This window comes from Thunnus albacares, chromosome 1, assembly GCF_914725855.1.
Source record: "Thunnus albacares chromosome 1, fThuAlb1.1, whole genome shotgun sequence".
Classification (NCBI taxonomy): Eukaryota; Metazoa; Chordata; class Actinopteri; order Scombriformes; family Scombridae; genus Thunnus; species Thunnus albacares.
In genome coordinates this window covers 22429487-22452872 of record NC_058106.1, presented here as the reverse complement: position 1 = coordinate 22452872, position 23386 = coordinate 22429487, and the positions used below count along the sequence as shown (strand labels likewise).

Sequence of the window (23386 nt, the reverse complement as noted above, 5' to 3'; positions counted from 1 at the left end):
GACCTTTCACAACTGCGCCTGATGACCAGGATGGTCAAAGAAGCTTGAAAGAGGGCATTAAGGGAGGGGAACATGTCACCATCCAAAAGGGAAAAGACACTTTGATGCTGGGTACTACTTTTATTTTTCTTTCAAGGAAATATTTTGCAGCATTAATCTCTGCAGGCTGTGGATGGTGGATGCTGTAATGTTCATGCCTCTTCATTCAGGAACTGCTCTGAGGCAGGATGACATGCCTGTATGCCCATCAAGATTTTTCCCCCCAACTCCAGAAAACCTTTTCTCAAACCCCTTCAAACAGCAGTGAGTTCTGACCTTGTGCCACAAGATGTCTCGAGTGCATAGTCCTCCATGCGTTTCGCTTCTTCCTCTGTGTCCCAGTAGCATGAATATCAAGATCTTCAGGGCCTTGGTCTTCTCAGACACTTCATGTGCTTTCTCATCGTTCCAGTAAATGTGAGTGTACTTTGAACTACCATTTTGTCTTCTATTGCCTGCACAAAATCACCAATTTCTTTCTGTAGGTATTTGTGCAGGCCCTGAGTTACTGAGAGCAGTGTCTGAAGCATGACAAGCATGTAGATGGTAATGAATCTCCAAAGCTTTCTTCCCAGTCGCTTAGCTAGAGGTGCTGAAATGCTCCCTTCGGTCTGGATCAAAGCAGGGAGGTTTTGTAGAGTGGCATCCACAGACTCAATCTGGCACCCCCGGCGAGTCTTGGACAGCTGGATAAGTTCTTTGTTCCCCACCCCTAGTTTCTTCATAAAAGCTTGTAATTTATGATGATGGACATGTGGCATGCCTCTGGGATGGCTTTGCAAGTGGAGCAAATGACAAGATTAAGTTCACGGGCATAGCAATGGATATACAGTGCCTCTGGATGCTTTTGTCTGAATCGAGCTTTTACACCTCCCACTGCTCCACTCATAACAGAAGCACCATCGTAGGATTGAACAACACCTGTAAGAAGAATGTCTTACTCTATGTTTCTCTAGTTCCTTCTCTGTGGTGTCGGTGATGGAGCAACCATAAAATGCCTCAAACTGGGAAATTCCAAGGAATCTCTCTTTCAGCAAGCCCTGTGGACTAATGTATCACACACACAATGCAAGCTGCTCCCAACGATGATCCCTTGCTTCATCCACCATTATCAAGTAGATTTTTGCCTCTTTAATCTCAGAGATGATCCTTGACGTCATAACAACAGAGGTGCTTTGAGTCAACTCATTTTGGGATGATTGTGAGAGATGTAGGTCACATATGAAGGCAGTTTGTTTGTTTGCAGGAAAGGATCAAACTTCTCAAGAAGTTGCATGCACTCCATAAAGTTTCCTTTATTGTCGCTGTCTGGTGCTTCATTGTGACCTTGAAAAGCAATACCCTGCTTCCCAAGAAAGGCTGTCACTGGTGCTATACGTGTGAGATACTCCCTACAATCCACATACTCACTGACTTTTGCAGCTTTTAGCTGCTCTGAGATATCCCTTTGGACTTGTGTGGTTTTAAAGCTCTTCCAACACATTACTGAGGCCTTGTGCATGTTGGATTTTTCATGCTCCCTAAAAGAATCTAATGCTCTCTTCCAGTTTCTGTAACCTGTGGTGGTGAGTGTATCTTTTTGATCCCTTGCCTGTTTTGATTTGCCATATAATCTACATTGGCAGTAATACAGTATTCCAGCCAGTCAAATGTATCAAATCAACTTAGTTGGAATGATCTTTTTTGCAGGCCAAACATGCTGGATGGAAAGCAGAGATGTTTTACTCGCCTTGGCCCTGTATCTGCAGCCCCCAAATCAATGAGCTCAGTTGGGATGTTTCACGTTGCCTCTTGGGATATTTGCTGCCCTCTGGTCTTCCTCATCTTTACTGTCTATTTTATCTCCCTCTTCTGTCTCCTTTCCTTCTGTATCACCTGTTCTCTCTTCCTCATCTATCCTGTCTGGCTCATCTGTGATAATTGTATCAGTAGACCCAAAAACTAATGGTCAATTCTCCAGCTCTATGACAAATAAATGAACATCAACGTACATAAATGTGTCTCCATTAAAATGAGTGTCTCATCAGATATTATCATTATTACTATATGACAGAAAATCCACAACACATAATACAATTGCTGTTATGTTCTGTGTTTTGTCTTCCCAAAACGGTAATTTTAGTTAGGCTAGTTTGGTGTCGCTAGCCAAGGAGAGGCACAACTAAGCTATCATTGCTAACGGTTTAGCTGGGCAGTGCAATGCAATGTACGTTAGTTGTATCTAACTTAAGCTCTGCTCATTTCATGTTCATGTAATTTGGAACTCATACAGACTTTTACACACCTTGTTTTCCTGGCTCAGCATGAGAGGATGTTTGTGCCACTGCCTCAGTTTCAACCCTTTTACCAGTAAAAACCTTCGTATATCCATTTTTCCTCACACTGACTGACTGTGTGAACTAGCAGTTGGCATGGAAACCCCAAGAATTACGTGTCAGCCAGTAAGACACCAGTATTTCACATATTTTCCTGGAAAACCTTTCCCAATGATCTTGCCTCTATTCTCTTCGCTGAAGATACAAAAGTAAAACACTGCCGTCTTCTTTAGTGACAAACTGCTGAAAGTGGAGAATTAGTTGGGGCTAAAGAAAAAATCTTTGGGGATATAGCCCCAAATGCCCAAGCCAAGCGATGCCCGTGGAAACAGCCCTGTACAATGAGAGCACTGTGCATGTTCTACATTAAAAGACAGAGAGTCAAAATATCTGGAGTCACTGGATGCTTGAAAGCAGCTTAAAAAACCAAGACAAACAAGGAATGCAAAGAGTAAAACTGTCCTCCAAGAGATTTTCCCCCCGGCCCTGACTGTTTTGTAAACCATTTGCCATTTCTCTTGCCATTGTAATGGATCCAGAGAGTAGGACAAAAAGTGTCACACACTCTGGTTCCATTTCTGTTTTATTTAGATGATGTTTCGGCCCTCAGGCCTTCTTCAAGATAAACAATAGAGGCAGAGGCACTAGTAGAGGCACTAGTATTTTATGTAGGCCACACCCTAGTAATACATCTGATGGTGATTACACAATCATGTTCCAAAATCAGGCCTTCAGCAAATAATCGTGTCTGCAGTACAACAAAGGGTCTATCTATGCAGAATGGCAATAATAAAATTGCTTGCTCTGATTGTAAATAAAAACACTAGCATGTTATAACAAACCATGGTTGTGTGTCTGAAGAAAAAAAAGCTAAATATAAGGAGGGACTGATTCACTAAAATCCTGAACATCTTTTTTCCATCTTTGTGAACAGATAAAAAAGAAGTAAAAAGCTAGAAAACTACATTAACACTAAAAAGCAAGAATAACTGTACAGAGGTAAAGGTATGGACCCCTTTCACACAATGAATTTAGCAGCAGTTTACAACCTTTTCAGTTGTTCATTATTCTTTGCAAGATGTAAAATATTGAAATAAAAGAAAAGCAGACAAACTTAACTTAGTATAGAAAGAATATACTGTGTGTATCAGTGTGTGTACCTCCTGTGGCAGCTCGAGCTTGGTGCGGTCATCCTGTCCATTGGAGTGGAGGCCCATGAGATACGGCACAGGTGCGTCCAGGAAGTGGAGGAGGGAGGCGGGCAGAATGGGAACGTACACGTGTTGCCATTGGAAGGGGAACATTAAGGCTGTGATGCTCTCTGCCACCGTCATCAGCCTCTGGTAATCTGTTTCACACACATAAAGAAAACAGGGACTGTAACCATATAACAAATATAATGTACCAGAGGTGCATACAATGCAGATTTCAGGGTTAATTTCCTGGCTTGATTATTATTTTAAAGGCTCTGTGAATCGTAATCACAGCTAATGTAATGATTCTCAGCAATCACTTTGTTTTCTGAGTGGTGGTTTCCACAGCACGACCACAAAATTCACTGCAGTCAAGTACCTGCTCAATGACAGCAGTAGGGGATTTTCAGTGTTTTCAGCCAAATTTTAACAGTAAATAGTGGAAATTTTCTCCTATAATATACGGGAAGAAAGCTGCAGATGTAGTCACTCATGATGTTTCCCTAGATTGATCGGCTAGCTTGACTTTGCCTGATAAATGTTTTGTTTATTCCTCTAAAACGGAAGAGTTGCGCAACCTGGTCGTCTTTGTTTTTATCTAACACAGATCTCTTCTTCTGATTACTCTCTGATGTATTAAATTTCTTATACAGCATGATAGTCAATCCTGCTAAACAGTAGCATTAGCTTTGTTAGCAAGCACATCTGTTCAACAAGGTGGTCAACAGGAACACATAAAGGTCGGGACATTCAGCAGGGAATTTCTGATGTCTCACTTTGAAATGTCCAAAACAATATGCAGCTGTTAGATGTGGCCAAATCAGAGATGTACAATATGTATGAAAGTTTTAAGAAAGCACCAGTTTAACCAGAACTGAGTGGACTAATGTAACAAAAGAAAGCAACTTTATTCTCTGTTCTGTAAATGTAGAGGAGGAGTTGGATCAACAATCTTTTACATGAATTAGCTGTGATGACACATGAGCTGTGTCCAAATACAGGGAGTGGACCACATCTGTAGACCAAATATCTCATAACAAGCACACAAAGCAACATTTCAAAGATTCTTCCACACGCAGCCAGAAATGTTTCAACAATATGCCTGAATTTGGACAACACAACTAGTACGTCATTTGCAGCCCTCAGTGCTCCATTATCCACTGAACACTGGAGAATTTTTGGCAGAATGTTTTTTTTTTTTTAGTAAAGAAGCATTTTCACATTGTGGTATCACTGTTGTACTTAAGTTTCTGAATACTTCTTCCAGCACTGTAGTTGTACTGTAATCTCTTGTATTTGTGCTTTGTGGGCTATTCCCAGAACAAAGTCCTGGTCCTTAACTTGGAAGGACCTTTATGAGCTCGGGAAAAATCTCACAGTCTCTGAACTATGACACAGCTAAAGTCAGCTGGCCGTCTGGCTACTGCAAAATTCCTTTGTCATGACTTCACAAAGCAACACTCCTTCATGTTCATGGTATCACACTTGAGTCAACTGGTATACATGCAAATATGTGTGCAGTCCTCCTCATCTGCATTCCTGCTCTATCCTGTTGACACCTACTGTACATTCAGCAGCAGCTCTGCCTCTCCTGTTATGGTGCCAAAATAAATACCATTCCTTCATTTGGTCATATGCTGGTCTCCATGAGAAGAGACTCTAACCCCCCTCATTTCCCCCCCCTCTCACCAGGCGTCCTCTCTCTCCCGGGATGGGGACAAGAATACTAACATCCTCTGTCTGCTCTTAAATGAGGCCACAAGAAGAAACCACATCCACTTATGAAACAGTCAAATACTGTCGCTTTTATACATGAACACAGCAAAAGTAACTGTTAAATACTGTGATTCTTGTAAACAACAACCATAAAAATCACAAAATGGGATTTTTAATTTTCCAATTTTGCTTGTCTACATTGAAAACTAGAAGCAGTTTGGAGTTTATCCTTAGTTATACTTGCACTATTCAGTTTACATAGTGCAAACATTTGCACTACAGCAAGCTAAAATTAACACTGGACACACAGAAGTGAAACTGCTACAGATCTTCCATCTCAGCACTTAACTGACCAAACAGCTTGTGTGACAAAAGACAGCGTTCATTTCAACAGTTTGTAACTTAGCAGTAACGGAAATTACTTACAGATTCTGATACTGTTCATCAGAGCAAGTGTCTAGTTCTTGGAGTTACTAGTTTAAGCTACATTAGCTAACTGATATTGCAGATTAAGGAAGAAATAAAATGAAAAAACAGAGATAATGTGTTTGACAGGTTGTTAAAAAGCTGAAGGGAGAGAAGAAAGACAGCAAGGTTTGGAAACACAAAGGTACAAACTGAATGAAGAGTGAAGTGGGCAGGCACTAAATCACTTAATCCGATAAATAAAGAAAGGTGGGAAGGATGTTAATGCTATTCCCTAAAATGTAAAAGTGTCTTTACATAGCTGAAATACAAGCTTAATTATGTATCTTAAGATCACAGCCAAATCCACTGTGCTGTCAAAGATCCAGCTTCAAATCCAAGCTTTTAAACTTAATTTCAGAAGCTATTTTGGTGGCTCGCTTGGCCGATCCTCAGCTCAGATCTCTCCTACACACCCCGAACTCTCTCTCTCTCGCTCAATTTTCCCTGTCACTCTCTACTGCACAAATCACATAAAAGCAGAAATTGCCTGTGAAATAAAGCTGATAAATAATGACTTTAATTGCAGCATGTCACAATGACTGACGCATGACTGACACATGACAAGTTTCCCCTTTGAGAAGGTAGGGAGAAACAGCAGCCGGGATTTTAACATTTCTTTTATGGCTGCATGGGAGAGATGCTGGCCAGTGTTTTTACAATCAGAGATATGAATTCCAGCGTTATTTTTAGCACGCAACACACACAAACACACACACACACACAGTCGTCTCCTTATTTGCAGAGCATCCCTCTCCTCAGTGTGTGTGTGTGTGTGTTTAAGTGTGTAGCATTTGTTCCTCACAATCCCTCATTTCTCGTCAGTGGAAGATTGCCAGGGCTCAACTCTACACAACACCCTTCACACGTTCTGCAGTGATGAGTCCCATGGGGGGGTTGGGTTGGTGGGGGGGTGGCATGATGTCACTTCCAGCCAATAATAATCATCCTGCATCACTGCTATCCTCCCTGTCTCCGGGTCGCCTAGCAACACCACGGCTTTCCCCCTTAAGAGCTTCTCCCCCCGGCCCCGGCCGTTTTGTAAAACCATTTGCCTCGTCTTGCCATTGTAATGGATCCAGAGAGTAGAAAAAAAAAAAAAAAAGGGTCACACGCTCTGGCTCCATATGCATTTCCCTGAGGCCTTCTTCAAGATCAACAATAATAGTAAGACACAGGAACTAGTATATAGTATGTAGACCACACCCTAGTATCACATCTGATGGTGATTAGACAATCATGTTCCAAAAACGATCAAGAGGCCTTCAGTCAATCAGAACTCTTAACAAACAGTGACAGGAACTACAGCCAATCAAATCACTTCAAACAAAGTGACAACTACTATATGTCTAATATCACATATACAGATTTCAAGTCATAATCTATATTCAATCTATGAGGTGGCAGGGTTCTCAGACGGCGGATCCAATAGTGTTCCCTCCTGGAAAGTAAATCATCCAAATTACCTCATCTTGGGGGGAGTGATACCTTCTTAATACTAATATATCTTAGAGAGGAAATAAGATGATTAAATTCAACAATTCATGTTTCTGCATCTCATAGTGCTTCTATGTTCAGCGATATGAGTTTTCAGCGTTCTATTCGTCTTTCCAACATATGACTTACCAGAAGGGCAAGTAATAAGATAAATTACCAACTTAGTGTGGCATGAAATAACTCCTTTTATAGGGATCTCTTTACCTGTGTAAGGATGTTTAAAACTGTTACAACGGTAATTATAATTAAACTAACTACAACAACCACAGTGGTGGTTGCCCTCAGGAATAGATGATGAAGTAGCTTAGGCTGATTGAGGAGGAGGTAAATATGAGTGTACCAGGTGGTCAGATTCAAGTATACCTCAATGTTTTGTCATTATTCCCCTTACCTCTTGTGCACTCTTAGAATAATCTGTTGTAAATATTATACGGTCATTTGATTTCACTGTAGGTTTATTTTTTAAGAGATCAGACCTAGATCTGTCTTTTATTTTAGTGGCAGCATCATTGCGACAGATTTCTTATCCTGTCGTAATGTTATCTTGCATCCTGTTTGTTGAAAGTTATTTTTCATTTCACTCATGTTCCTGTCAAAATCATCAATTTTCTGGCCAATTTGTTTTAATCTGCAAAACTGACTAAACAGGAGACATTTTTTTAAAGATAAGGGGTGATCAGAATCTGCCCTTAGTAAACAGTAGTCAGTAAACTGTATACAAGTAATTATGCTCTCTAGTGATCCATAAATCTAAAAAACTGATGTGTGTGTGTAGTCATAATCCATAGTAAATGACAGAAATTCAGAACATGAGTTGCGGTATGTAAAAAATGACTCCCGCTGGGTCTTAGACTCTTTAAACAAACAAAACACATCATCCAAGTACCTCTTCCATGAGAATATATACTCCTTGAAGCCATGAGTAAATAAACTTCCCTTCAAATAAGCCCATTTACAAGTTAGAAAATGAGGGTGAAAACAAACTACCCCTAGGTACTCTTTACATAACATACCTCACTGCCTGTGTCCTATTATTATTGTTGATCTTGAAGAAGGCCTGAGGGCCGAAACATCATCTAAATAAAAGAGAAATGCATGTGGAACCAGAGTATGCAGCACTTTTTTTCTACTCTCAAGTCTACTTCCAGTAATCAGCACATCACTACAACCTTTGGTGTGCGTTACTTTTCCATTATATATTGTAATGGATCCAAACACCACAGTAGACCCAGTATCCTTAAATCATTTCCTTGTTTCTCCACACGCACACGCACACACACACACTCATAATGGTGAACAATGCCACCTTTATAAAAACCTGTTCTGCTCTGCAAAGTGTGGATTAACTGAATCTTTTCTGAGCAGTTACTACTATGAATAAATACTAACAGGCTCTCTGTATTTTAGCTCCTCTAAAAGAGTTTTTTTTTTTAATTAAATTGTTTATCAGATTCTTCCTGTGGGTTTGCTGCAAGGATGAAGCAAAGGGAGAACAAAGAGAGACTTATCACCACCGACAAAAACGTCTTCTGCTTAGCATCCTAAATGTGCCCACAAGCAGCATCTACATAGCAATTCATACAAAAAACCTCTCACAGACATGCCCACATCTACATGTGAGTCCTGGCAGTAGGAGCCGCCTGTAATGGGTGAGGGGACCGACATTTACACAAGCTGGTACTCACACTGCATCACTTTAATGGAAACACTCAACAGGTTACGTAATCTCCTGGATAATAGTTCTGCCATGCATATCAAACATGTGTCCTTGCCACAGTTTCTCTTCTTATACAAGCACCATCCGGACATTTTAAATCTAAAAAATTTTTTAAAAAACTCTGAAACCGGCCATAAAGCTGTACTATGGAGCCACAGTGTAGTAATGACATGAGGCGCAACATTTCCTCTTCTTGTGCTAATGTTTTATGTTTAGGATTCTGGGTGAGGCAGACGTTGCCAAGAAGTGACGGTCTAATTTGTCTTGACAAGCACAAAGAGCTCAGCAATTTTGTTTTCGCCACCGACTACACTGAGTGACGGTGTTTTCTGTTAGACCCTGGCGAATGAGGAAACAAGCTTCAACCAGGAATTTAAAAGACCACCATCAGGTCAAAAACATTTCCTGAACTCACAATAAATATTTTACTGAAGGATATTTGAGGAAAATACAAATACTGAAAATCTAGGCAATAGACAAAAGCTTAAATCACCATATTTATGACACGTTTTTTGAGGTTAAACTAAATATCTGTAATATGAGACTACTTTTACACAACTAGTAATATAAAATCCATCCATCCATCCATAATCTACTCTTTTAAAGAGGAAAGAAGGCCTTTAAGCAACATTAGTATGTAATGACAATGAACCCAGATAATGTCTGGTCACATGTCCTGATACAGTTTCCCAGCTCCAGCTGCAACTGCTGATTGTCTACAGACCACCTCCACTAAGGATCCCATTATTGTATGTCCTAGAAAACAGCTGTTTCAGATAATGCATGATTTTCTTTTCCTGATTTTCCTCCTCCAGCACTTTAGAAAACTTATATGATGCTGCTGATGAATTGTGTCCATGCTACATAGGATTTCAATGGAAGACTTCACACTTGTCTATCTGGTTTTTAAACTCTGGCACTAACATGTGCAAGATGCAAACCACCTTGTATGCTTCTTGATATGGCCTGATACTAAAAGTTTCATGACAACATTGAGTGTACCTGCAGCAGAGCAGCTACTTACGCTGTGAGTAGAGTAGTATCTGCATCTCGAGCAGGGCACAGGTGAACAGCTGGAGAACGTTCTCCACCCCCAGCAGATTAAACACCTCGCTGATGGCAAAGTCAAAGAGTGGCAGCTCTGATGTGCTCGGCCTCTGACACACCACGGGCCCATAGACGCCTGAGAACTTGAGGGAACGCCCAGAGGGTGGCAGGGGCACCTCATAGAGGATGTTGTAGATGTAGCTCTCCAGGGGGAGGGGTGGGGGCTGGGGGGAGGTGACAGCCTGGTGAAGCTGCTGCAGCACCTTCCTGCAGGCCTGGGCGAAGGCCATGGGTGTTATCAGGCAGATGCACTTTGACACGTACAGCGTGTCGCGACTGATGTCATACGAGTTGAAACGCTGCAGGCGGGAGATGGCGGGCGCGGCGTGGAGTACGGGCCGAGGCTGGGAGTGTTGGTGTCGCTGCTCCTCAGGTCCGTGTGGGGAAGTGGGAGTGTGCAAGATGTCGTACTGCTCTGCATTGTGCATGTGGTAAAGAGTCTGCATGGCACTGCAGATCTGCTTACTGGTCACCTCCTCGAAGAAGGTGAGGGAGAAGCCATAGGTCCGAGAGCCGTCCTCTCTGGTGATGATAAAGGAGTGGAACTGAGGCTCCCGAGAGTCAACCTGCGTCCTGAACGACAGACCCTTTGGCATGCAGAGCTGTAGGAGAAATTAGTTACTGATATTTGTCTTTTATATGTGTTAGTAGTAGATCAGTAGTAGAACAAAGTCCATTGCATTAAACACATATAGAATTTATTCATTTATTTATGTAACTTTGCATTAGCGCTGCAACAAACGATTATTTAATCTGTCAATTATTTTCTTGATTAGTCAATTAGTTTTTTGGTCTATAAAATGTCTGAAAAAATTTGTCCCAACCAACACTCCACAACCCAAAGTTTACCAGTTTACTATCATGGAGGACTAAAGAAACCAGAAAATGTTTACATTTTAGAAGCTGGAATCAGATAATTTGGCAGTTTTTCTTCTGAAAAATGACTCAAAATGATTAATTGATTATAAAAATAGTTGGCGATTCATTAAATATTTGGCAACAAATTGATTAATCACCTAATTGTTGCAGTTCTACTTTGCATACATTTGCCATAACATGATACAAGTAAGTGTAGGAACAATACTCTTATTCATTTTGTCATGATTTCAACTATACACCCCGACCTAGTATTATTTTTAAAAGACATGAGAAAAATGTTTTAGCTATGTAGAGATCATACCATGCCCACCGCATCCTGGTCAAATGGATTCCACTCCACATTGTCTGGATAATGTGCAAGAACTTTGGATTTAAAGGTTCTCCGCAGTGGACTCTGCTCAAAATTCTCACCTAAAAGTGAAAAAAAAAGAGAGGAGAAAGGAAAGGAAGGAGAGCAAGAACAGAAGACAACCAGTCAGCACAATACTTTAGATGAGGTTAGAGGAGCACAGGAACAGTTTGATCAGAAGCAGGTTTAAAGTGCCAAGCACAACTCCAGAGGGAAGAGCAAGTCAGCATATTTGTCTTGAGAGGAAGACTGTATTGCATCATATAAAGCTGCCGTCTGCATCCCAGGCTAGAAAATAAACAAAATGATGCTAGGAATCAAAGAAAAAAATACAACCTTTAAAGATTACAATGCTTTCTGACAGCTTTAATGGCAATACAAAAGAAACACACAAAATAATCAATCAGAGAAAGCACAAACTGAGTTGATTTGAACCCAGAATGAAGCAGAAGTGATGCACACACCAAGGCAGTACTGAAAAGTCATTCAGAGTGTAGGGGGAGAGTAAACATTGACCAAGCAATACCAGCGCAGGCAGCACCGGATTTGTGTGTGTGTGTGAGGAACAGAAGCAGCGATTGTCAAACATCAGCTCATTGTTCAGCTGCTGCTGAAGGATGGGAGGGAGATGGGAGGACGGGGGAAAAAAAAAACCAGGAGGAGAGAAATCAAGAGTGCGCAAAACAGAAAGGACAGGTCCCCACACCTGTGCAGAAAATAACTGAAAACTTAGAATTTGTAGTAACAAAAGTGCGCTGCTGAGAAATCAAAAAAAAAAAAAAAAAGTGTGCTAGGTTAAAAATTGAAGGGTTGAAGCTGAGCACAGGTTAGGAGGGGGAGGAGAGTGTGTGGTGGGAGGGTTACCTTCTTCTGCACTCGCCAATTTTCCTCTGGCCCCATCTCTGAATTTAGTAGCCTCTATATATTGGCATAAAGCTACACAGCAAATAAAGCAAAAATATAATTAAAAGCCCGGTTCTGGATGGGTAGCGCATCACTTCTCAGTTTGTGCAAACACACCCTGACAGCTCTGTCCTCGAAGCTCTGCTCCGGGAACAAGCTGCACTCAGACTCAAGACATGATCGTGTCTCTGTCAGGTGGGTTTGCTAATTCAAGACAACTGGTGCGGTTATGATACAAGGATACAGTAACTCTGTGTGTGTGTGTGTGTGTGTGTGTGTGTGTGTGTGTGTGTGTGTGTGTTGTAGTTTTCCTCTTCTTCTGGAGATCATGCAAATCCATACTGCTCTGATATGGATTATATTCTCACAATAAACACACTAGAATGAACCTGCCAGTGTGGCAAAAATTCAGCGTTACTGATGGAAGATTGAATTGTGTATTGCAGAGAAAATCTTTTGTTATGTCAATCATATGTGCTACTATTTATAAGATATGGTTTGGCAATATTCAATATTTTTCTTTTTGTCAACAAATCCCATGAAAAGACCAAACAATGAATTGCTCCCTCTAATAAGTATTCCTTGTCCGGTACTGGTTATTTCTCTGTGCTCCATTCAAGCTCCATTATTGTCCAAAAACTACTTAAAAACACATCCGTGTACCAAACCGTTCCACTGGGTGACGTGTTCCTTCATTACCATGAATGCAGACACTGTAGTTTATTTTGAATCGATCCCACACACACCGTCCTGCTGCCGTTATAGTTCCCAGAGAACCAAATGTGGATTAATCCGTGGCTGAAAATAGTCCCCAACTGATGCACTTAAACTGTCTGAGTAACATTTACTTCTTGGAGCCCAGCGCCACAGACAGGGTTGCGATGTCAGAAAGTAATGAGACACCAACAAATTGTTTTCTTTTCATGGGATTTGTTGACAATAAGAAATATAAACGATAATAACAACCTTACAGATTAAGATGATTTACCAGGAGTAATGCATTGTATTTTACAAAAAATGATGTGACATTTTGACAAATTTCAACAGTTCACCCTTTTGATCTCACACTAAAAACACTTCAAATTAGTCTATATGGAAATGTGCTTCTTATCAGTAGACAGTCATGGGTTTGACAAGAGTGAATGGTTGCTCTTGTGTTACAGACTAATTGGACTCGGGGCTGTTAGATTATCTAAGATTCTACATAAAAAAGAACCTTTATGCAGCCAGGCGATGCTTTTTGCAGTCTTCTCCATGCATGACATTTGCCAAGCCTCAAAGAAACAGTCCTGCTGGCGGGCACACGCATTCATGCAGTATGTTGAAGCCAAATGAGAGCATGCCATCGACTGTTTTCTATTTACAACATGTCAGCTTCAAATTAAGACTTTCCTTTAGGGCTGCAATTAACAATTATTTTAATCTAACCTGCAGATTATTTTGTGGATTTATTGTTTTGTCTAAAAAAAAAAAAGAAATTAGTGAAAAATGCATATTAAAAATTTTAAAAGATCAAATCCTCACATTTGAGAAGCTGGAACCAGCGAATATTTGGTATTATTTCTTGAAAAATGACCACTAACTTAAAGAGTGCACTCAGGATCGTGCAGATCTCCGTCAGGTGTGTCTGTGGTCATGTGGGTGGGGAACAGGAAGTGCAGGGTGGGCTGTGTGTTCAACGTGTATGAATGAGAGTAGTGGAATGAAGGGCAGACAATATGCAGGTTATATTATCAAGGTGTAACCTTGACTATATGGAGACACAATGTCAACACACACTGTATAGACTTAATAAGGAAACAATAAACTGGACGATAAGTCCAAACTTTTTAATTTAAACATTGTTACTTATTTAGAACATTTTGTTGTAACACACCAGACATTATCAACCCCCCCCCCCCCCCCCCAAGTCTAAGCTTCACGATAGGCTGGTAAGGAATGGCGGTATAAAATAGGCTTTTCAAAGACTGTGAATAATCACAACCATGAGAGGTCCTTGAGCATACAGTCATAAATGTGCACAAAAAATATTAGGCTGACGGGTACAGTAGTATGTGAGATTAGTTGCGGACAGATACGCACACGGACACACACACACGACCAATGGCATGATGCCCTCCAGGCGTAAGGGGATAATTACTTACCAGAATAGTTGCCGATTAATTTTCTGTTGCCTGAGAAATCGATTAATCATCTAATCATTGTAGCTCCACTTTCCTTAAAGGGCTTTTTGTAGTTTGGGTTGCAGATAATCCATTTACATTACACTAAGAACGTGTCTCATTTATGACACACACACACACACACAAAAGAAATGACGATGAAGACTCTTTCAAGTGTCTTCCCTGGTGATTACATGAATTTCTTTCTTCCACTTGTTTGGACATTTCTGTTTAATCTACATTCACGTCCTAGCTAAGACTTTCAGAATGATGGATAAATGTTTTGTCTTTGTTCAAGCTAGCAGTTGACATTATCTGACCACAAATGTATCAGAGATTAAATATCCCCATTAATTCCACAGTCTTCTCTTTCTGCAGACAGGAGATGTTGAGTGGAACGACAAACATGTTCACATTTTTAAATACAGTGAAACTAACTCAGTCAAGGGAATAAAAATCTTAAGGATTAAGTGGTTTAATCTGTTGGTTACTTTCATATCCAAACTGCCCACAGGGAAGAAACTAGGCCAGAAGCACAAACTCAGACTTCAAACATGTCAGAAACCACAGATATTGTAGGTCAGACGGGGAGATTATTATGATTAGTAAGGCTGGGAAAACATGACTCAGTTCCTTTCCTTATAATTTCTTTGATGTTTTCATACCACACTGATGGCCCTAAAATAATGTTGTTGTTGTGTTTCATCAGTACATTTAAGGCATAAAACTCTGGTTTTATGTTTGGACATATTTATTTAAATGCTTTAAGTGCATAGCTGAAATAACAAATTCACTTCTGTTGTTCACATGCATGTTTCTCCATGACATGAACTGCAAACAAACATGAAACATGATGATGTGACTGAAGCTGTTTGTAAACCGTTTCAAGTCAAAGTCAAGCATTGCAGTAATGCAACAAACATCTGGAGGCATCTGGCTTGACACCAACCAAAGTGAAACACAGCTGAACCAGAGTAGATCGCAACATGTTGCTTTACTTGACCAACAGTTGCAGTTATCGTTCTTTTAAAGTCATCAGAATTTAATGTATCGTGTCTAATGTTCAATTTCCATATTTCACACCCACATTCTGCACACAGCAGGCCTCTGCACCAACACAGGAAAGCTTGTTGATTGTGAAAATAACACATTTATTATCACAGCATATGCCAGAAGAATATTACAGGAAACTTAAAGACTACAAAAGATATGGAAAAAAACAACACTGTTTTCCAAAGTCAAATCAATATAAATTAGCTAAATGATAAGAGTGACTTAGCAGAAAGTTTCCTTTATGGCGTCTTTTACTTGACAGGACTGTTGTGAACTTTGTTTTATTTTTATCGATTACGTGCATAGTAACTGATTGGTTACATAAAGATGCCTTATGTGGGGTGGATGGAGGATGAGTCGACCCAGACTAAAAATTAGAAAAAAAAAAATGGAAATGGAAAATTAAAAGAGAAAATGGCAAATAAACTATTATTATACTGTACTACAGGACTCTGAACAATCAGGTCACAAGTAAATGTTAAGAAGAAAAGGGAAACCAAGAAAGGAAAGTGGATATTGAAAACACCAAATAGATACTGTTACTAAAAAGTAAATGGAAATGAAAATCTCCTAAAAACTACTGAAATAGAAAAGTTTAATGCAAATGCTATAAATAAAAGTGTGTACCTATCCCTCATATATGACTATGATAGCTTTCCTTCCAATAATTCTAGGAAAACTAAATTAAATATATAATTTTAATTTTAAAGAACTGTACTGACAGTGTGCCATTTGTTGTTTTTCACATTGGACGACCTGCTCTACCACAGTTGGCTGCCGATCCCTGTTCCTGTACAAAGATTACAAAGGTGCTCCTTTCATTCACTTCTTCACCTGGTAATTATTAATAATTAAGCGCTAATTGCTTTACCTGAGGCGGAGACTCATTGACATAGAGCACCTACAAACTCTCACACCATACTGTAGACACTCTCTTGATTTATCATATTCTGCAGCAAATGGACAGTGTATTCTCCAACAAGTGATGATGATGATGATGATGATGAGAGCGTGGACCGGTAGCAGTGGGAGTAAAGCGTCACTAAGCTCTGGCTCCTCGCCATTTCCCTCAGTCTGTAAGCCAGGGACCACCCACAGCTCCGCACCCCTCCTGTATTCGTACACCCTCACACCTACTGTCGCACGGCCCACTAGGCTCAGACGTGAAGGGATGAACCTCTCTGACTGGAACGTGATATTCATCTACGACTCGATTTGACTGCCCGCAGCAGAATGCGGTGCAGACACGACAAACACATCGAAACAGCTCGGCAGTAAAGACATAAACACTTATTCCCCCAGAGGATCCGGTGCTGACGGAACATGATAGTTCACTCTCAGTTTAAACTCAAAGCCTTCATAGTTTATACTATCAATAGAGACTGTGGGGTTTTTGTCTGATTAAAAGGGATTTTTTACTTGTTACAGAGTGAGAGAGGCTTCAAAACTGGCATTTCGGTTTACTGATGACTGGCACACTAACATCACTGTCATTCAACATTTACATCAGTGGTTTAAACCATTTACACGCTAGCTGCCAAATATACCAGCATCTTGTTTCATGGGTAACTTTCGTGAAAAAAAGATGTGATAAAGAAAATGTCAGGGCATCCTATTAATGGGACTGGACTTACTGCAAACACACATACTGGTATTATAGCTCAGCAGAGTGCTCCTCTGACTAATAATATTGAAAATGACCTTTTCAGCGAAGCCATGGTGTAGCCTGGTTTAGGCAGTCTCAGGATTCTCCCTCTCTAAAGAGAAAGTACAATCAGGAACTCCTCTGTTATCCTGAACTTTATTCCAGCTCATCCAACATTAATGTCATATCTCCAGATAACAGGAGGACAACCTAGACAGAAAGTCGTTGAATCTCATACTGCTCTGGCGTCACAAGACAGCCTGAAAATTTAGCTCTTAAAACATCTGTTAGCAGCAAAAGGGTTGGACTGAAAACCTGACCCACAGAAAATACACAGACTTGCAGACAAGAATGTGCAGGTTTAATTACTCTGAGCCGATGGGAAAGAATGTAAGTCCTCACCAAGAGGGACTGAGCAAATTTAAACTGGTGACTGACAACCAACACAAAGTCTTATCCACACGGGGAACAGAAGAGATGGGTAACAATATCCTAAATTCAGCAAGGTAAAGTTATGCTTATGTTGATATATAGAGAGGTAAAACTCTACCCTTCCAGTAGAATAAATTCCAATAATTAACATCTGATTATATGAGCTAGTAAGTTGTTAGCTTATTAAATCAAGATTCATGTGTAAATGCAATCTATTGTGGGCATTTGTGTTTTGTGAAAATAAATCTATATAACTTAAGTAAAAACAGACTATTAGCAGATATTATGATAAAGCCCATTATTGATTAATAAGAAAATCTTTAATCTACAGCTTATGAGCCTATGTTTATGTTCTGTGTGAAAATATCAAGACACACAGCACCCTCCTCGGAGGAGGACTGTGAGATGTGTGAATGAATCTTCAAACTGCATCCAAAATTTCACAGATACATTATCAAGCAGATTTTTAAATCGCTGACAGGGGTCCCTTTACAGACGCATTAATAAACAACTTAGAGTGAAAATATGAAAGCCCACATCATGCATTTAAAGCCAGCTTTCATGTTGAGCCATTCAACCTCATTTGTTTGCTGAGTAGGATTGGGGGAGAGAGGTTGCCTGGGAAATTCAAAAGGATATTTAGCATTTGAATAAGTGGAGCCTGTGTGCGAGTGTACATATGTCCCTCGGCTCCCTGTTTTCCAGTGTCGCCTGTGAGGCGGCAAGGTCATACATATGCTAATCAGGTCCTCGCTGTGCTGCCAAACACTGCGCTTAAAGAAAGTTTTGGTCATTTCTTTGTGTTCCACTGTACATGAATCACCACTGCACCATATTAAATAAGTGGAACATAATGTGGTCCTGTTAAATACTGGAGGAAGCCACTGGAGAGTTGGATTTGGCTCATGTCATTCATGGCGCTAAGTATTCATCAATGGCCGGCAGTTTTGTTAGCAAAATTTTAGGCAAGAACCCTTTCATTAAAAGGAATATTTAAAGAAGCCAAGGCTTTAGGAAGTCAATGCGCCTGGCCAGAAAATAGTCCACACATAACCCCCCATAAAACCACCACTTGGTTTTACATAGTTTTTTCTACGAATTAAACAAACATGACCTAACATGTTAATTAGTGAGCTTGTATGATATAGTTAGGAACTTCGATATTTGTAACAACAAACAAACAACAGGTGCATTTCTCTTCATTTCTGAATTTATATGCAAAATAACTGGTAGGTATACCTATAGCAGATGTTAAACTGCAATAAACATATGTAACAATGGAATTTCCACATCATTTCCTTTCTTTGAATCACAACTGAAACAGTTGATGAGGGCAAGCCCCTAACCTTTGTCTACAGTAAACAGCAGCAACATGCAGTTAAGTAGAACAACTTCAGTGATCTATAACCACAGAGCCCCAGATCTTACTGCTGTGCCGGGTTTCAACCGCTTACATTTTTGCCCAATCGGAAATGCCACAAAGAAACCTTGTTGAGAACGTGAGAATACAGCTGATTTAGTTTAAACGTGAGCAGTGTAGCCAAATTTCAGGACATTAATCTCCATTTTAAAAAAATTAATAAAATGTATATTTATTTATGGCATTTACATGTGTCAAAAACAAACAGGTTGAATGGTATCATAATGGTAACTAAGCATGCTTTGAAGAATGACAATCATACAACAGTGTTTTCTCTTTCTACACTAATGCAAGAATGGCATTTACACATTTTCCAAAAGCTGTACTTTCACAAGCGGACAGTGCTCAGCTGCAGACAATGCAGGCTTACTGTGGACGAAAGGCCAAAACAGAGAGAAAAAGATGCCTTTTCAGACTTAACCGCATTAGTATAGACATAGGAGGCAATGTCTATCTGTGCTCTACTCCTGGTTGTCCTCAATTCAAAGCAAAATGGTCAACATCTTTCCATTTGTGTTCAATGAATACATTAATTTGATCTAAACAGGAAGTCGAATTAAAGGAAGTAAAAATGAGAAGTACAAGGGGTGAGTTTTTAAAAATTAAAATGATTTCTGGTTAAGCATTGCTTCAAGGAGGAAACCCCTTATCTAAACTTTCTTTGTACTACATCAGCCAACTCTACAGGCCTCTCGTTACCTGCTGAGTCATAACAAATCGCACAGAAACAGAGCAGAAAATAGATAAAGAGGCAAAAAAGGGTCAAGTTTATCAATCACTGTGTCGCATTTCTGTGTTCAGAAAATCAGTCAAAATGGTTGGTTGTCTGCAGCCAGAAGAGTACAGCCTGGACCGTTGACCCAGTCAACGAGAGCTTATACACCGTAAGACAGTTACTCACAACAGGCTTAAGGCTATTATTTCACATTACAGGGTTTACACTTGGATACTTTGCCTGACTCAACCATAACAACTGTCAGCGGGAGTCTAACATGAGTGAAAACAGCTTTAGAGAGAAAACTGAGTATTTTCTGATTCCTCGTAATGTGTATAGTATAAAATAATTGAATGTGAATGCAGTAAGAAATACAGCATTTGGCTTGAAACTACATATGTTGGTAAATATACTTGTTCCTTCCAGGATATTTCGTTTGCAGGGGTAGTGCTGTGGAAAACCCTGACATTATCTGATGTGGGAAATGTCGGCGCTACCGGGTATTTACATAAAGTCCAAATGACACAAATCTCCATAGTCAAAAACACTATTAAAAACAAACACAACACCCATCTCCACTGATATCCTGAGTCTACTATAACTCCCAGAGGTGACAAGGACTCAAGAGTATTCATTACTACATCATTTTTTTTCCAAGGTGGAAGGCCTTAAGGAGAAACTATATTGACAGAAAACCACACAACCCCGGAAACACTAATGTACCCAAGGAAGAGACAAGAAACCAATACATTTCATTAGCAAAAGTCTTCAATAACACTACTTAAAAGGCATTGACAGTGAAAATTAATCATCCACAGTTCACTCAATAAATGCAGTACTACTGTACATTTCAGTCTGCGGCAACAACAATTCTACAATTCTAGATGATTGTAACTATTTTAAATCTGTTTGTCTTAGATCATCAAATAAATTCAATTAATCAATGAAAAGCAGAATTTCTGAGAGGAAATGCAATCATATCTGTGAGGATTGGGTGATGCAATATCACTGCAGTAAAATGTCTTAACATGCAATTAAGAGCATATCTGTCCAATAACAGACTTACGGTTTTATGCATTAAAGTCACTGATATAACAGCTAACAGTTAAGGTTTTTGTGAATACTCAAAACTGACATTAATGGTTCCTGTTCAGCTTCACATAATGACTCCTTCACCTCATTATATATGTTATTTAGATGTTTTGTAGATGTAGTACATGAATTAGCTTGTCACTAAACAGCTGCAGCTTGGTAGGTTGTATCTTGGATTCAGTGTCTATCATTTCTCACAATGCTCAAGATGGTAAAACCATGTATTGTCTCCAAGTGTCTTGTCCAAAAACACCAACAATAAGGCTAACAAGACCTACTGTAACCCAATTCCCAATTGTCTGTACCATTTATATCAGAAAATCCAAGTTAATTAAGTCATCACAAACACACAGAAAAAATGTAACCATTTGTAATATTTGTAATATCTGAATGATAGAAGTGTGTAATGTCTCAAATCCCCTTTCGCTATCATATATGTAATTTTGTATCATAATATCAATATAGATCATTTTTTTGAAAATCTAATGAGAAATTGTTTATGGATTATTTCTGTTTTTATCTAATCCAGTGAAATAAATACCTGACAAATGAAGAAAGGTTATTACATTGATGCAAAAACCATACATCTATTGATCAGCATTATGGTATGAGGTAAAAACAGCACTATTACCCACAGGTCATGCTCAGGGCTCAGACTAACCATTGACCCACAGGCTACAGTTTCACATGCATGTATACAGTATTTGCAACATCTTCTCATTTTCAATCAAGACACAAGTCAAGTCACAATCAAAAAGGATTCCAGGTCCAGACACAGACTGGTTTCAGGTGTGTCGTTACCTACTGTATTCTTAGTAGAGGTTTAAGCATATTATATAATTGTTTGTGAAGGGTGTGCCCTCTGAGGATGGTGTACATGCACTGTGTGGATGCTGGGGATGTCAGGGGTCAATGGGGGGGCATGGTAAATTTTAGCCCCGAGGCATCTAGGTTGGGGGTTTTTTGAAAATTTTTGAAATTTGAATTCATATACTCACATATTGTACATACATAAACACATAGAGAAGAGGCAGATACTCAGATACCACAGTTGAAAACAACACAACTTTGAAAAAGGTGTAGGCTGTAGCTACAGCTTGTAACACTTTTAACAACACATCCTATTTGACCTCAGGGGTAAATATCAAACAACAAAAAACAAAACAGACAAAACAAAAACAACCTACATATCCTGTACCCTATCCTTCTATGCCAGTGTTCCTCTCTGATCATCCACTTTTATATTTGTCATTACATTTTTTTTTTTTACACTTAGTAAGTTTATCCTGCCCTGTGTGTTGTATAATCTAATTAGGTCGCTGACAGCTAAGAGCCACAATGACCACATCTTCAGTTGTATTGAGGTTTTAAATTGACATCAGTGTTAACACCATCAACCACCACGGCCTCAATCTACTAAGATGAATGCTACACATCAAATATTTACAAATGCGCCGCAACATCGACTCTTTTTTGATATTTAAGAGAATAAAAAAAACAGCAGGGAATTTATGTAGGCTACAACCTTTAAATCAGAATTCATGTCAGGTCTTAAAAGACACATTACAAGCCAGTAATCCGCTCGCTGTTCACCGAGCCGCGTTACAAACAAACAGGCTGGGAAAAGATGAGCTAACGTTAGGCCTGACATTAATGGTATATACGCCGTTTATTCATCTTAACAGCCTCCAGTTAATGTTACACAAATATATACACGACACATACAGTAAAATCTAAAGGATGAGGCTGGCTTGGTGTTTTTATATGCTGGCTACATCCTCCTGCCTTCTGCCCCCCCACCCCCCTTCGCGACATTACCGCGATGGCTACTGAGCTTACCGGACAGTTCGTCGGGTTCCAGCCCGCTTTCGGTGTCGAGTCCGCAGATCACAAAATAATCTGCGAACCGGCAGGAACCGGAGCTGAAGCCGGTGGTCATTTTGAGACTGGTCCGGTGGTTCCCTTATCCCCTCAACAGGGAGCATATTAGAGGAACTCGGGGAGGTGATTTCTCCCTGCCATCACGGATGCTACGTTACTGCGAAGCTCGAAAATCAGTACCGACAGATACCAAGCTAACGAGCTAAGAGCAACCGTCAGTTGGCTGTTCCACATCCGGCAGAACCCTTCAGAGTAAAACAATATCTCCACAACTATAAACAGAAACTTTAATTTGTAGGGTTTACAGTAGTGGAAGTACTCAGATCCTTTTCTTCAGTAAAAGTACCAATGTACAAGTACTCCATTACAAGTAAAAGTCCTGCAGCAGCAAAATGTAGTTAAAGTATTGCCGTAATAGAGGTGGTTTGGTCCCTCTGACTGATATATTATTATATATGACATCATTGGACTATTAATACTGAAGCATCAGTGTGTAAACAGCATGTTACTGTTGTAGCTGCTGGAGGTGGAGCTAGTTTCAACTACTTTATATAGGCTACACTTAGCTAGTTTAGTCCAGTGGTTCCCAAACTAGGGGTCGAGCCCCTCCAAAGGGTCACCAGGTAAATCTGAGGGGTTGTGAGCTGATTAATGGGAAAGAAGAAAAAAACAAAGTTCTGATACACAAATCTGTTTTCAGTTTTGGACTTTTTCTATAATCTTTGATTTTTAGTGAAATATTGGATCATTTGAACATTTATTGAAATGAAACCATGTTTAGAGGGAAAAATCACTATTTGGTGGAG

The 23386-nt window shown here is 39.8% G+C and overlaps 1 protein-coding gene across 4 annotated transcripts in view; it reads right to left on the bottom strand.

The window, feature by feature from the left end:
* dennd5a (DENN/MADD domain containing 5A) overlaps positions 1–22786 on the bottom strand; it is a 41308-nt gene extending 18522 nt beyond the window's left edge. The window contains exons 1-5 of one of the 4 annotated variants that reach the window (XM_044349988.1): positions 22539–22786; positions 12142–12213; positions 11230–11339; positions 9967–10651; positions 3515–3702 (exon numbers count right to left, since the gene is read on the bottom strand). In XM_044349988.1, coding sequence (XP_044205923.1) covers positions 3515–3702; positions 9967–10651; positions 11230–11339; positions 12142–12213; positions 22539–22638 — 1155 coding nt within the window. In that variant the 5' untranslated portion in view covers positions 22639–22786. The remainder of the gene's footprint in view (positions 1–3514; positions 3703–9966; positions 10652–11229; positions 11340–12141; positions 12214–22538) is intronic. The other 3 variants (XM_044350004.1, XM_044349996.1, XM_044350012.1) reach the window with 3 other exon arrangements.
* Between the last annotated feature and the right edge of the window lie 600 nt (positions 22787–23386).